We start from the raw sequence: 12,538 nt of genomic DNA, 5'->3' as shown, positions 1-12,538 counted from the left end.
ATGTTAATATCTGTCTTTACAGGGCACTGGACTATAGGAGGGCATGGAGTTAGACTTCGCTAACCCTGTGGTATTTCTAGCAATGGTTGTCTACCAGGTCTCGAAAAAAGGACACCAGAACACCTGATATGTCTATATCCAGGTTTTGCCAGAACTATGCTTTAGTTTCCGGGGGCCCCCTTCTTCAACACACTCGGCGATATCTCTAGCATTAGCAATAGCCAGATTTGTTCCTTTATAAATGCCTCTGGTTGGTTCTAGCGTGACCTTCTCTCTACTACCCACTATTTAGAGGTTTTGTGAATTCAAAACGGCTTTTTTTAGCTAACTGAGGAGGACTTATTCCTCCTTTCATCACAACTAACAAAAAAATTTGCACCTCAACATAAATCGTTAAATTATATAATGTTATATATGATCTGGCTACTCTGGTCTTTTTGTTCAGATACAAATTTTTTGTTTTTGAAAATGTTGAAAATTTCAGCTGTTTTTACTGTTAAAATATTTAACTCATATGGAGTTAGATAACAGGAACATCTCGGAAAACTGCATGATAGACGATATTGTTTTGGAGCCGTCTGCTTTCCTAGATTTTTATATCAAACTTGCAAAGATCAAGCTGAAATCAAATAAAAATGTTTAACAGATGAGCAAACCTGAGCAGATGAACTCTCTGGTCAGATTTCAAGATTAACTTGGTTTAAACTGGACAGAAAACATACCAGTCAGCTAATTCAACTTAAGTGGATTCTGCTCAGCACTACATTAAAGGTGGTTAGAGATCACATGCTATGAAACTGGGCTATAATTACTTTTGTTGTGTTTGTGGTTCTGCGAATTAGGAGGAAATTCTCACTTATAGTAGATTCAAAATCTTTGGCACTTTGTTACAATCATTTTTAATTATATTTTTCATTGGCCAACTTTAAGCGTTTGTGAAAATGAAAACAAACCTGTATCGAGGAGAAGAGCTCGATGAGCTGAAACCCCCTCCGCATTGAATCAATTGAATATATGCACAGAAATAAATCAATGTTAAAATATCGTCTGCAGAGAAAATTGAGGATAGATTATAGTTTGAGGGTTTGAAACTGCTGATGTGAAGTAATAGAACTTATTTTTCCATTAAAATGGTTGTGGTTGACTTCCTATTCAAAAATAATTTACAGTCAGAAACGGAAAAAACTAATATCTTCATAAGAATTTAAGAAGGTAGATAAAAATTATTCATTTATAAGTAAATTTGTGTCAAATTTTATGCATGCTGTGTTCGCAAATCAGTTTGACAACACTTAAAACTCAAAAAAAGTTATGAATTATGTCTTATAATAAAAATAACCACAAACTACATCATCTGATAACTTCAAAGAAGAATTTAGCATTGAATTTCTAAAAACCGCAAATGGAATAAATTTTTCCCATTTACTACAACTAACCAAACATCACTCAGTAGTCAAAAGAATAGATATTTTTGGATGAATTCAGAACAAAAAATGTGAAGGTACATTTATGGACTATTAAGACCATTGCAATATGCCGCCTATTACTTTGAATCGATACGCTTCAAAAAGCAATTGACAACGTACAGTGTGACCTAATTGAAGTCCAACCAATTCCTTTATGTTATAAGTTTTGAGCTAGTGTTAATATTGCGTCTAAATTTCATTAAAAGACAACTGATTTTATTATTTAAAAGCGTACCGAAACAATCACATCTCAGTTTATTGCAAGAAAATTATCTGTGATGGAATTCTAAAGTTATTGTGGGATGATATTATTTTTTAGGGGACAACTACATGTAACTATTGTTAGGGCACTCGACTCCTTGTTAGATCACGTTAAACATTGTATTAAGCATTAAAAAAAATATTACAGAAAGAGCATAACATAAGCATTGATTGATTTGTCGTGTTCTTTCCAGATAAAAGTTTTTCAGATACTTATAATAAGTTTTGGAATCCTTCACTATTATAAAACTTATGTTAACTATGTGTACGAACATTTTTTTGTAAAAAAAATATATTTTCTATACATTTGTTATCAGAAATTTGAGTAATAAATCGTCTAGGCATAGACAAACATACATGAGCAGATGAACCCTCCTGTCAGATCTTAAGATCGACTTTGTAAAAATTGGACAAGAAACATACAAGTCAGCTGCTTCATTTTAAATGGAATCTGCGTAGTATTACGCTATCGGTGCTAACGGGTTAATGCGTAATACGTACAGATGAGTTTGGGTGTACCCTATAATGACTTTTGATGGGGTTGTGGTTCTTCGGACGAGGAGGAAATTGTACTCCACCTTATGTGTCGGCGTCTATCTGTATACTCTCTGTACCACACTCATGTGTAATAAGTATTGAACATTATTTCATACATCAGTTATCAGGACCTTGCGTAAAAAACTGGTTTTTATTTCGTTGTGGTATATTGCCGAATAACGATCCATTGCAAATTTCTTTAATGATCTATTATATCATCTATACTTTATTATTATAACTAAATATAATTATAGTTATTATTATTAATATAATATGTTAAATAAATTGATTTTCTTTTTTCATTACAGGCGGCCACAGTGAGAATAATGCTTAAGCTGCTGGTGATATTAACAACCTCAACATGCTTATTTTCGACTGTTAATTCTGGTGTGCCAATTGGTAAGATCTTTTTATTAATACGTATTCATTATAAAAGTGAAAAAAGTATTATAAATAAATGTGTCATAACTAAATGTAATAAACATAGGAACTGGTGGTCCGTCAATAATATACGAAGGTAAAGATGCATTACTTACATGCGTGGTATCAGAAAACCGCTCGAACAATACAGTTATATGGAAGAAATCGGGAGAAATTCTGACAGCTGGTATGGTGCGCGTCTCCAGCGATTCTAGAATAAGTGTACTACACGATGAGAGTAAGTCGTTTCTATGCCAATTATATTAAATTTTTCACATAAATTAAAATTGACACTAGATCCGCGTGGTCGAATTGGTGGTTCAGGTGGGGAAGTTTGGGTATTACTAATAAAAAGACTTAAATCTACAGATTCTGGTAGTTATATATGCGAATTAAATTCTGAACCTGCGTTACGCAGTATACACATATTAACTGGTAAGATTTTCTACTTATATATACTTTATACATATATACTTTTACATTATGAACTATTCATTGGATTAGTTAAACAATTGCCGTCAAGTAGTACGAATAGCACAGTGATAGAAACAACAGATTCTAGTGATTTGTTCTTAGTACCACCACCACTTGACGCCACAGATAATCGTTCCTTCTGGCGTCCCAGCATACCACCACAAATTACACACGATTTCACAGAATGCTGTGAAAGAGGTAATGTTACATCGGAGTGCATGGGCTTCTGTAATGTGCACAATATACTCGATGGCACAACAGGCGTTGAACCAGAAGCATGCGAAAAAGATTTTCCCAGTATTGTGCGTTGCATGGCTGATGGACGCAACCATGTGCCATGTTGTGTGGAAAAACAAATACCAGATTTGTGTCAAGATATGTGTCGTGGTGAGTACACGCCATTCACTGACCACCTCAAGACACGCGTGTCGTGTGTGCATCACACATTAAGTGGCTTACAATGCATATTGCAAGGCGTACAAATGATACCAAGCATGCCGGTAGCAGTTTCAGCCACCAATATTACAGAAAATTCAGTAACCATTTATTGGTCTCCACCAGAGAAATTGTCACACAAAGTCGATCATTACATTGTTAATTTAACCGCTTTGCATAGCTTTGATGAAGACGATGCTAATGATGAAGATGATGTGTTACGTTCACCCGAAAAAGTAATTATTCGTTCAGTGCCTAACAGTCAAAATACAGTAACGATAAATTATTTGAATCCACTGACGATGTATGCTATCACCGTAACTGCAGTCAATGATTTTGGTTCGAGTCTGCCAAGTGAACGTTTACGTATTTTCACTCACAACAGCGACTCAGCAGCTGAACAGCAAGCCGGTCAGACCAATAAAACGAATGCACCAGATTTGCCAGACATACGTGGTTGCTGTGAAGCGAATGGCATGACACATCGCATGTGCTTGGAAAAGATGTGTGATCCACAAAAAGCTGACTTGGCACGTTTGCCGGACTTTATGGTTTGCGCGCCTTGGACGAATATCACGTTCAATTGCTTGGCAAATAATATCGATCATACGCCATGCTGTCGTTCACGAGGCATCCCAACCGCTTGCTTTCCTTTGTGCACCGGTCAGGTTACAGCGTTGAACTTTAGTTTATTTAAGTAAGAAAATGAAATTGCATAAAATTTAAGTAACAAATAAAAAGATATTATACGTTTTTAATTTCTTTTAGGTGTTTGCGTTTTATGCCTGAGTTCAGCAGTTGCCTCTTTCAGGGATATGGGGTGCTAGCGGGGCCACCATCGAAAATCGTAACAGTGGCAAAAACAGATAATTTCGTTATACTGGATTGGAATAAACCAAAAACTTTACCCGAGACCATAAGCAGTTATCACGTTAAATTTCGGCGTTTGGGCGTTGGTGAGGACTACCTCACAATTGAAAAGGTATTGCAAAAAATTTTAATATACCCGTATATTATAATAAAAATTTAATTAAAAATATTATTGCTTTGCTGATTAAAGTTAATTAAATTACTGAAAATTTTGCGAAAGCATAAATGCATTAATAAAAAAATTTCACTAAATTATATTATATTTTGTAATATTGAATTATTGAAAATGATATAAAACTCATTAATCAAATGTGACTGTTTAATGGAAGTATTTCAAGGATATGCAAAACATTTGTTGAGTTGCTCATGTTTAGTGGGAAAATGGATACAGTTTAGTAAAACGATATTTTAAACTGACCACATGTCTGTTAGGATTACTGCTAAATATATATTTACAACATTACTCAGTAGTAAGGCCAGCTTGAAACTGCATTTAATTAAATTTTTCAATTTTTGAAATAATCAATTTTTATTTAAAATATATTAAAATTTGTAATAAAAATAAAATTTTATATAGGTTTATATAAATGTTAATTATTTCCATTATAAATTTTTATTACCTTTGAAAAAAAATTTATATCGAATAGAGAAGTGGTAAATTGTCCAAATGAAAAATTTAATTTTTAATCAAGTTTTAACTTCTTGGACTATATAACTAAATAAACATTAGCAGTGGTCTTTAGCATTCATTAAGTTAATTTTCCGCAAAAACTTTTTGAGTTACATATGTCAGCAATCAAATCCTGCCCGATTTGAACCATAGATGCCTATATTAACACCCAAGCCAAACTTAAACTTATTCCAATTTCAAATATTTTCAATTTTTTTTTGTCAAATGTGTCGTGTCTTATGATGAAAGGAAATTCTAGTTAATTTATTGAAATTTTTGTTGTTGTTTCTTCATTATTGTTCGAACCTTTCTATTTTCAATGATGCTTAACATGTTTTTTGCATCAACTCTAGAACCGTTAGCTGATACCAAGAATATATTGGAATATGGAAAAAATATAAAATATATAAATAAATATAAATTAATGATATGTATCAATACTATTATTAATAGTTACTTTATATAAGGTATTAATCAATAAAACTAAAAAATGGGGTAACACAATCAGTTTATAGGCCTAAGTGGGTCCCTTGAGATCACTGGTACAACCTACCTACCTACCTATCTAAAACTTAAAAATTAACTTAAAAAACTAAGCTTTGTATATAAATAATATTTACAATTATTTCAGAAAGCACCTCCTCTAATCCTAGAGGGTTTAGAACCTGAAGCATACTATGAGTTTTACGTGGTATCGGTGAACTCCTACGGCAAAAGTGAACCTTCACCTCGTTTAATAACTCGAACACAACCAGCTAAGATTGAAGAAGAAACTGAAAGTCCTTATAATATGACAACATGCTGCAAAGCTTCTGGCCTATTACCACAATGTGCACCCCTGTGTAGCTATAATATTCGCATGTCTGATATAGAAAAATTGGGCCCAGCGTGCAGAGCTCAAATGCGTAAGTATCTTTTAATTTATTTGTTATTATATTAGAATAATAAAACGTTTTGTATTTTAAAAACATATTAATGTTACATTGCTAATAACTTAATATATGGTATAATGATATAATGTAACATATATATGACATAATAGATTATAATTTATACTTGATTAGGAAGTCTTCATTACTTATTCAGCTAACATAAATTAAAATTTTTGAAGTAATATTTTAAATAATTGCCACTTAACACATTGATTTGTTTCAGGAGCTATCCACTTAAATTTGCTTTCTACTTAAAGAGTCCGAAGAATTTTCTTCTACCAATATGGATAATTTTTTTGCTGTTATTTGTTTTTTCACATAATCCTCTCCTGATAGACTTTTTTAAATGATAGTCCAACTTTTTTCCTCATCTTTTAATTAGATGAGGTTTAAATTAAATCAGTTTCTTTTAATTAGAGTTCTAGCTGTCCGAGTCAAATATTTACAATACAAAAAAAAATTATCTCTAGGGAACAAATGTAACAAATGAGGGGGACGATTAATTAATTTGAAATGTTATTCGTGAAATTTTGCCATGGCGACTAGTGAAGATGGAACACTTGCATTTTCTTAGTTAAACGAAATGAGTCCATTTTCTGTTGATTACGTCATTTCAGTTAGTAAGTTGTTGTTGTTGTTGTAACCCGCTGGGACCTGTAAGTAGGTAACATAAAAGGATATACAAGACGATTATATGGATAGAGAAGTGGGTTGGTAGTGGTATGGGTGATGGAGGAGGATAGATGATAAGGTGAAATGGGTTGGTGGGATATAATTGAATGTTAACTTGGATCCAGACGGAGACATCTGGCCACTTCAATACGGTCTTCATTTAGTAAGTAATGTTGCATAGTATTCTTCAGTTACTATAGACATCTTTAATTTCATTGTTCTGGTAGTTAGGCTGTGAACTGAAGTAGTGTGTTGCTTAACAGATTTGTAAAGATCTGGCAAATATCAACGATTTTTTTTTTAGAGTGGTAAGTTTTCATTTTATTATAATGCCAACGTCCGCTTATCTATCAGTAGTGCTGGAGGTTGTCTTTAGCAAAGAAGAGTCAAAGTTATCTTTATCTTTTTCTAATAGAGTTTTGTGATGAGTTTGGATGTTGGTTATATAGTAAGTACTTTTAACGATTCTCTCAATTGTTTTTAACTGATGTTTATGCAGAATTTCGATGTTGAAGTTTGAGCTTCCACGGCTGTTTTAATTGATTGTTGTTGCTTACTATTGAATATGTAATATGTAATATTCAATATTCATATTTTTTCGAAATGTATAATAACTCGAACGCTTGACCATGGTTGAGTTATATGTAGATGTTCAACACAAGTTATGAATAAAATTGGCAAAGATTTTAACAGTATATATATAAATTTTTCAGTCAAGGTTTACTCAGTACGACATTTAAGCATACGTAACTTGTTTATTAAAGGTTAAATTTTTATGATTTGCTCTCAGAGCATATATTTAAAATGACATTATAACTCATAATCAGATAATTTTATAGAAATGTAATTCAAAGCTCAGCATATTTTCTTGACGCAATGTATATATAATTTTTTAAAAGAGAGAGCAATTCTGAATTAATACCAGCATCCCCAGAAAGATTTAGGTTTAGTGCTCTGTTTTTGATGTACTTTCACACGCTCTCGACTCTTAAGTCCTGATATACATCGTCATACCTGATATACCATGCCATTTTTAGTTGTATTTTGGTTGTCTGAACATAGTATAAATATGTTCTCATATAAAAACATAATTAAAAAACCGAAGCATATACTGTAAAAAACAAAAAAATTATTAACAGAAAGTGAATTTCAAACAATTAAGTAATGAAAAGAAATTAATATATGATATTGCTCCAACAGTCCAATATTTCATAGAAGTAAAAAAATTAAATGAATTGCTTGATTTTTGGTCAGCCAAAAATTCAATTAATTAAAAATAATATAAAAAATAAAATTTTTGTTGTTGTAGTTTACTACTGTTCGAAAAAACCTCTTTATGGAGAAAGGAAGAAAACGATATCCAGTGGATTTTTCTTAACCTTTATACGCTATATAATCAATTCTCTACATGATTAGCTATCCCTTTACTCTTTTTAAGTTCCACTGCACCTTATTTTTTGGTCCGGACCGTTTCTACCCTGAAACTTTGTCGCGAATACTTCAGGGTAGTGTCCCTGTGTTGGTTATCCATTAAAAAATTTTTTTTTTCTTCGTTAGCCTGCATCCAGCTTTCATTTAGATTTATTTCTTTGTCGCTTTTTCGAAATTAGTCGTTTTCGAGGTCATATTTTTTCCGTTTAAGGAATCTTTAAAGTAAAGTAAAGTAAAATAAAGAAATTAAAAGAAAATAACAAATAAAACAACGTTATTTTCTCTTTAATAATTAAATTTCATTACATTTATTAAAATTCTACATTTAATTTCTTTAAAATTTCCTTATAAATTTCTTATAGTTTAATCTATAAAACTCTTATGATTTATAAATGAAGTCATATTATAGTTCCTTGTTGATTGTTCTATTAAACTTTGAAGTTAAGACAGGAAATTAGTTTCCTTTACGAGTTCATACTGTAAGATAATAACCGGATGATCCATTTTCAAAGTGCCTATTTTTTACTAATTTTTTTTTTGTTATTTTTGATGAAATTTATTTTATGTTTTAAGTTATGCTACCAAGAATTGTAATAAACTTCAGCAGAAATGCGAAATTGATTTCATGGGGCAACTTTCAACAGAACTCAACGTTGAAATTTAAATCCTGCGTTCATCTTGTGTACGTAATGGTGATTATTTTCCTGTTCCCAATCCATTGGCATTCGCATTTTCTGCAGAATCTGCATAAAGTCATTCACAACAGTGTATCCGCTGCTTTCCACTACATCAATTCCATTTTCGTATAAATGCAATAATTTCCATAAATTGGTATAAAAAAAAAATAAAATATAACATATAAAACATGAATTGAATATAAAAATAAATAAAAATATTTTAAAAATAATAATAAAAATAAAAATAGTAGTAAAACGTTTTCAATAATTTTGTTAACTTTATTTCCAGCTGTAATTGCTCGCTGCGCCGCTGGTGGTCGCGATCATACACCTTGCTGCAATCGACGCGGTGTCATACCAGCCTGCCTGACACTCTGCCGCGGCGTAATGCCCGTAACAACTTCAGCAACGGCCTTGCCAGATTGTTTATCTTACGCTGGCAACATACTTCAGTGCCTCGAAGAAGGTTTGTTTATTTTTCCATTATATTTTACGTGCTTCTTTATTTGACTTTGAGTTGCTTTATTGAAAATATCTCGTCCGTTTGTTTGTCTGTTTGTTTGATTGTTTACTTTGGACATTTTGTTTGCTTGCTGCTTTATGCTATGTGCTAAACGTTGCATTTAGTAGCGCGCGAGTAAATATTTGTCAATTAAATAGTAATTAAATACAATGCCAATTCGTGCTTATTTTCCACAGGCACTAGATTTATACCCGCACCCGTTGAAGATGTGCACACCACTGCGATTACGAATTCAAGCATTACTCTGGCTTGGGTAGCACCAAAGTTCGAGGGCGGCAACACGTCAAGCAATCCAACAGAAATAGCAGAGCCAACAGCAGCAACTGGTGAATCTGATGCAACCGTAATGGAAGAGCATGTTGACACTGATTATGCAGACAACAAAGAAGACGATGCAACTATGTCGTCATCCTCTTCGACAGCAACGTCGACATCGACAACGTCGCCAATTGCAGATATTGATTTTATTGTGCAATATGGTAAAGTCAATAACATGACCATGTATGAGACCGTAGCTAAGCTGGAAAATGTAAGTGCACTTGATACAATATATACATATAACATATATATGAATTTCACACAAACACTCGTACTCGAGTAGTCATACCTTCGGTCTAAGTAACTAATCGTTGCAATTATGGTAGTTGGCATTACCGCAGTACAACTGCTACTGTTTCTACTGTTATTGGTAATAGCATTATTGTTGTTGCAACGTAATGTGTACACATTCATTAAGTAATCTGGCACCGTGTTTGTATGTATGCGTGTTGGTGTGTGTGTGTGTGCATCTCTCTAATTGTATGCACTGATTGCCAATATCTATTGAATTGCTATTTTATTTGTGGCTTAGTTAATCGCTGCAATTTAGCAGCTTACATTTCTATAGAAATCGCATCATTATCATTACATTGTACGCACATCAATGCCATCAACCAAAATACTGACTCTGCAACTACGACGACAACTACAGCAATGTTGCCGGCTGCAGTTACTCTTGTCGCTGCAGCAGTGTGGCATCATTGACAAAAGTGACTTACTTGTACGATGCGCTTAAATATTTGATGTCAATGTTGGAATATGCGTGATAGTTTTGTTTCTTTTTTGGTTTATGGGGAAAAAGAGACGTAAAAGCATGCGGTGCAGCAGTGCTAGTAACTGCTGAGGTTTAATATATGCAATACCGAAAAGCTTTTAAATAAGTTGTGCAAATATTTAGCGGCTTGGGGTTACCAGATGTGAAAAATTTCTTTATTAAAATATTAATTCTATATATATGATAACATATTAACATACATCACAAACACATATATATAAAATATAATTATATATAGTAGTAATTATATATACAGGGATACAGAAATGTGATTACATACATGTATTAATCATTATATATACAGTCGAATGGGAATAACAGTCGATTTTCCAGTCAAATGGGAATACCAATGTTATACGGTCGAATAAAATAAAGGCAGTGAAACACCACGTTATGTAGTGACAATCGCGCTAACGAATTACCCAGTCAACAGAATATTTTTGGAATGTTTCGAGTTCAGTACTCCCCGCGAATTCTCTTTTATAGCAGCTATCGAATGAAAACAAATAGCTAAATGTGGTAATCTAAAATTTGGAAATAGAAGAATGTCGGCCAAAATTATATTAAGGAAGTAATAATACTTCCAACATTATATTAGGATGGCTGTTAGATAAGATTTGTTATGTTTTTGGCTGGAAATTTCTTTACAATGATAGCCTAAGGAGATGATGCGTTATTATGCTGGTAATTCAGTAGTTTACTTTCCAGAAACCTAGTCTTTTTCGACAAATAGGTTCTCTCACAAGTCGCATAACGCTCAGATCATATTCTTTATTTACTGTCTGCATACACAATACCGCTGTAATCACAAATAAAAAAAAAACTGTGGACATCAAGCTTATTTTAATCGATTTTTATGTGCATTTTTCGGTTTAAGCTCAATTACAAGGCTACAATCTGAACTTTAACTGCTTCGCATGTTAAACTTAACTGAACGCTTACAACGCATTTTCTGAATATGAGATCGAAACTAACTCATTCTATTATGTCTTTAGTGACTTTTATGTGGTTAAGTTCTCATAGAAAATTCAGTTAGGTGAGTTAGGAAAATTCAAATAGGTGAACGGTAACGTACTTCATGTCCAATAGATATATCGTTTAGAATAGTACAAATAGATTTGAGAGACCCAGAAATTGCAGCAGCTGCCTCTCTCAGACTTGAACGATGGTTTTCAGACATTATTTTCTTTAACCTAACGGTAATAAGTTCATTGAAAGCGTTGATAACTGAACAGAACGAATAAATCTTCCACTGCACCCACTTTTGAATGTACTGTATTAGTCGATTCATTGTAATTCTTATGCAATATTCTCAGCGCTTCGACAGAGTGCTGATAATTAAACGATAAAAAGAATATCGACAACCTCTCTAAGGGGTCCTTTTAAATGATCGATGATACGATGCACATTAGTAGAATCAGATATTCCACATAAATATTTATGCATAAAGTTATTTTAGGTGAAGTGATTAGGTACCACTTAAAACTATTTTAAAAAAATATTTTTAAATTACGAAAGTGTTTAAAACACTTAAAGACCACACTTATCACAATAACTTAGTGTAGTTTTTAAATTAATTTATTCATTACAATTTATAAAAGATTAAAAATAATGATTAATAAAAGACTTCAAAAATTCGAGATCTATATCCTTTACTATATGCTTCCATATATCTATGTCGTTGCATAGATCCAAACAGCCTCACTAATAGTTTTTTTAGAAGAAATTCTGCTTTGTAGATTTAATGTATCTCACAGTTACAGTCACTTTACTGTAACCATAATTACTTCAGCTAAGTGATGTGGTGCATCTGCCAAGTTAACCTTCTGTCAAAATATAGCAGAAGATTTTGGTAACAGCTTCCTTTCAAAATGGATGATGGAAATAACGTGGCTTTGTGTTGTGTACGCGTCTGAGCGAAAATGTAATTAAAGCAGAGCTGATGAAGTTAACACAATCGTTCCAGTTATTGCTGTGTCATCAGCAATTGTAGCAATAAAGTGCATTGTAATTGGTAACAAAAGGTATCTGAGACAGTGAAATTCATACACACAGGACATAAAGTGTTACGTTATGA

At 32.7% G+C, this 12,538-nt stretch overlaps 1 protein-coding gene across 1 annotated transcript in view; it reads left to right on the top strand.

The window, feature by feature from the left end:
* The first annotated feature begins 2,568 nt into the window (after nucleotides 1-2,568).
* Nucleotides 2,569-12,538, top strand: part of LOC119666393 (Ig-like and fibronectin type-III domain-containing protein 2) — a 34,123-nt gene continuing 24,153 nt past the window's right edge. Inside the window, exons 1-8 of the mRNA XM_038075675.1 lie at nucleotides 2,569-2,663; nucleotides 2,752-2,922; nucleotides 2,982-3,119; nucleotides 3,189-4,290; nucleotides 4,362-4,575; nucleotides 5,765-6,038; nucleotides 9,135-9,311; nucleotides 9,545-9,897. Of these exons, the coding sequence (XP_037931603.1) occupies nucleotides 2,591-2,663; nucleotides 2,752-2,922; nucleotides 2,982-3,119; nucleotides 3,189-4,290; nucleotides 4,362-4,575; nucleotides 5,765-6,038; nucleotides 9,135-9,311; nucleotides 9,545-9,897 (2,502 nt within the window). The 5' untranslated portion in view covers nucleotides 2,569-2,590. The remainder of the gene's footprint in view (nucleotides 2,664-2,751; nucleotides 2,923-2,981; nucleotides 3,120-3,188; nucleotides 4,291-4,361; nucleotides 4,576-5,764; nucleotides 6,039-9,134; nucleotides 9,312-9,544; nucleotides 9,898-12,538) is intronic.

This window comes from Teleopsis dalmanni, chromosome 1 (assembly GCF_002237135.1).
Source record: "Teleopsis dalmanni isolate 2A chromosome 1, ASM223713v2, whole genome shotgun sequence".
Lineage (NCBI taxonomy): Eukaryota > Metazoa > Arthropoda > Insecta > Diptera > Diopsidae > Teleopsis > Teleopsis dalmanni.
Note: the sequence above shows the minus strand (reverse complement) of the source record. Positions and strands in the feature narration are given on the sequence as shown.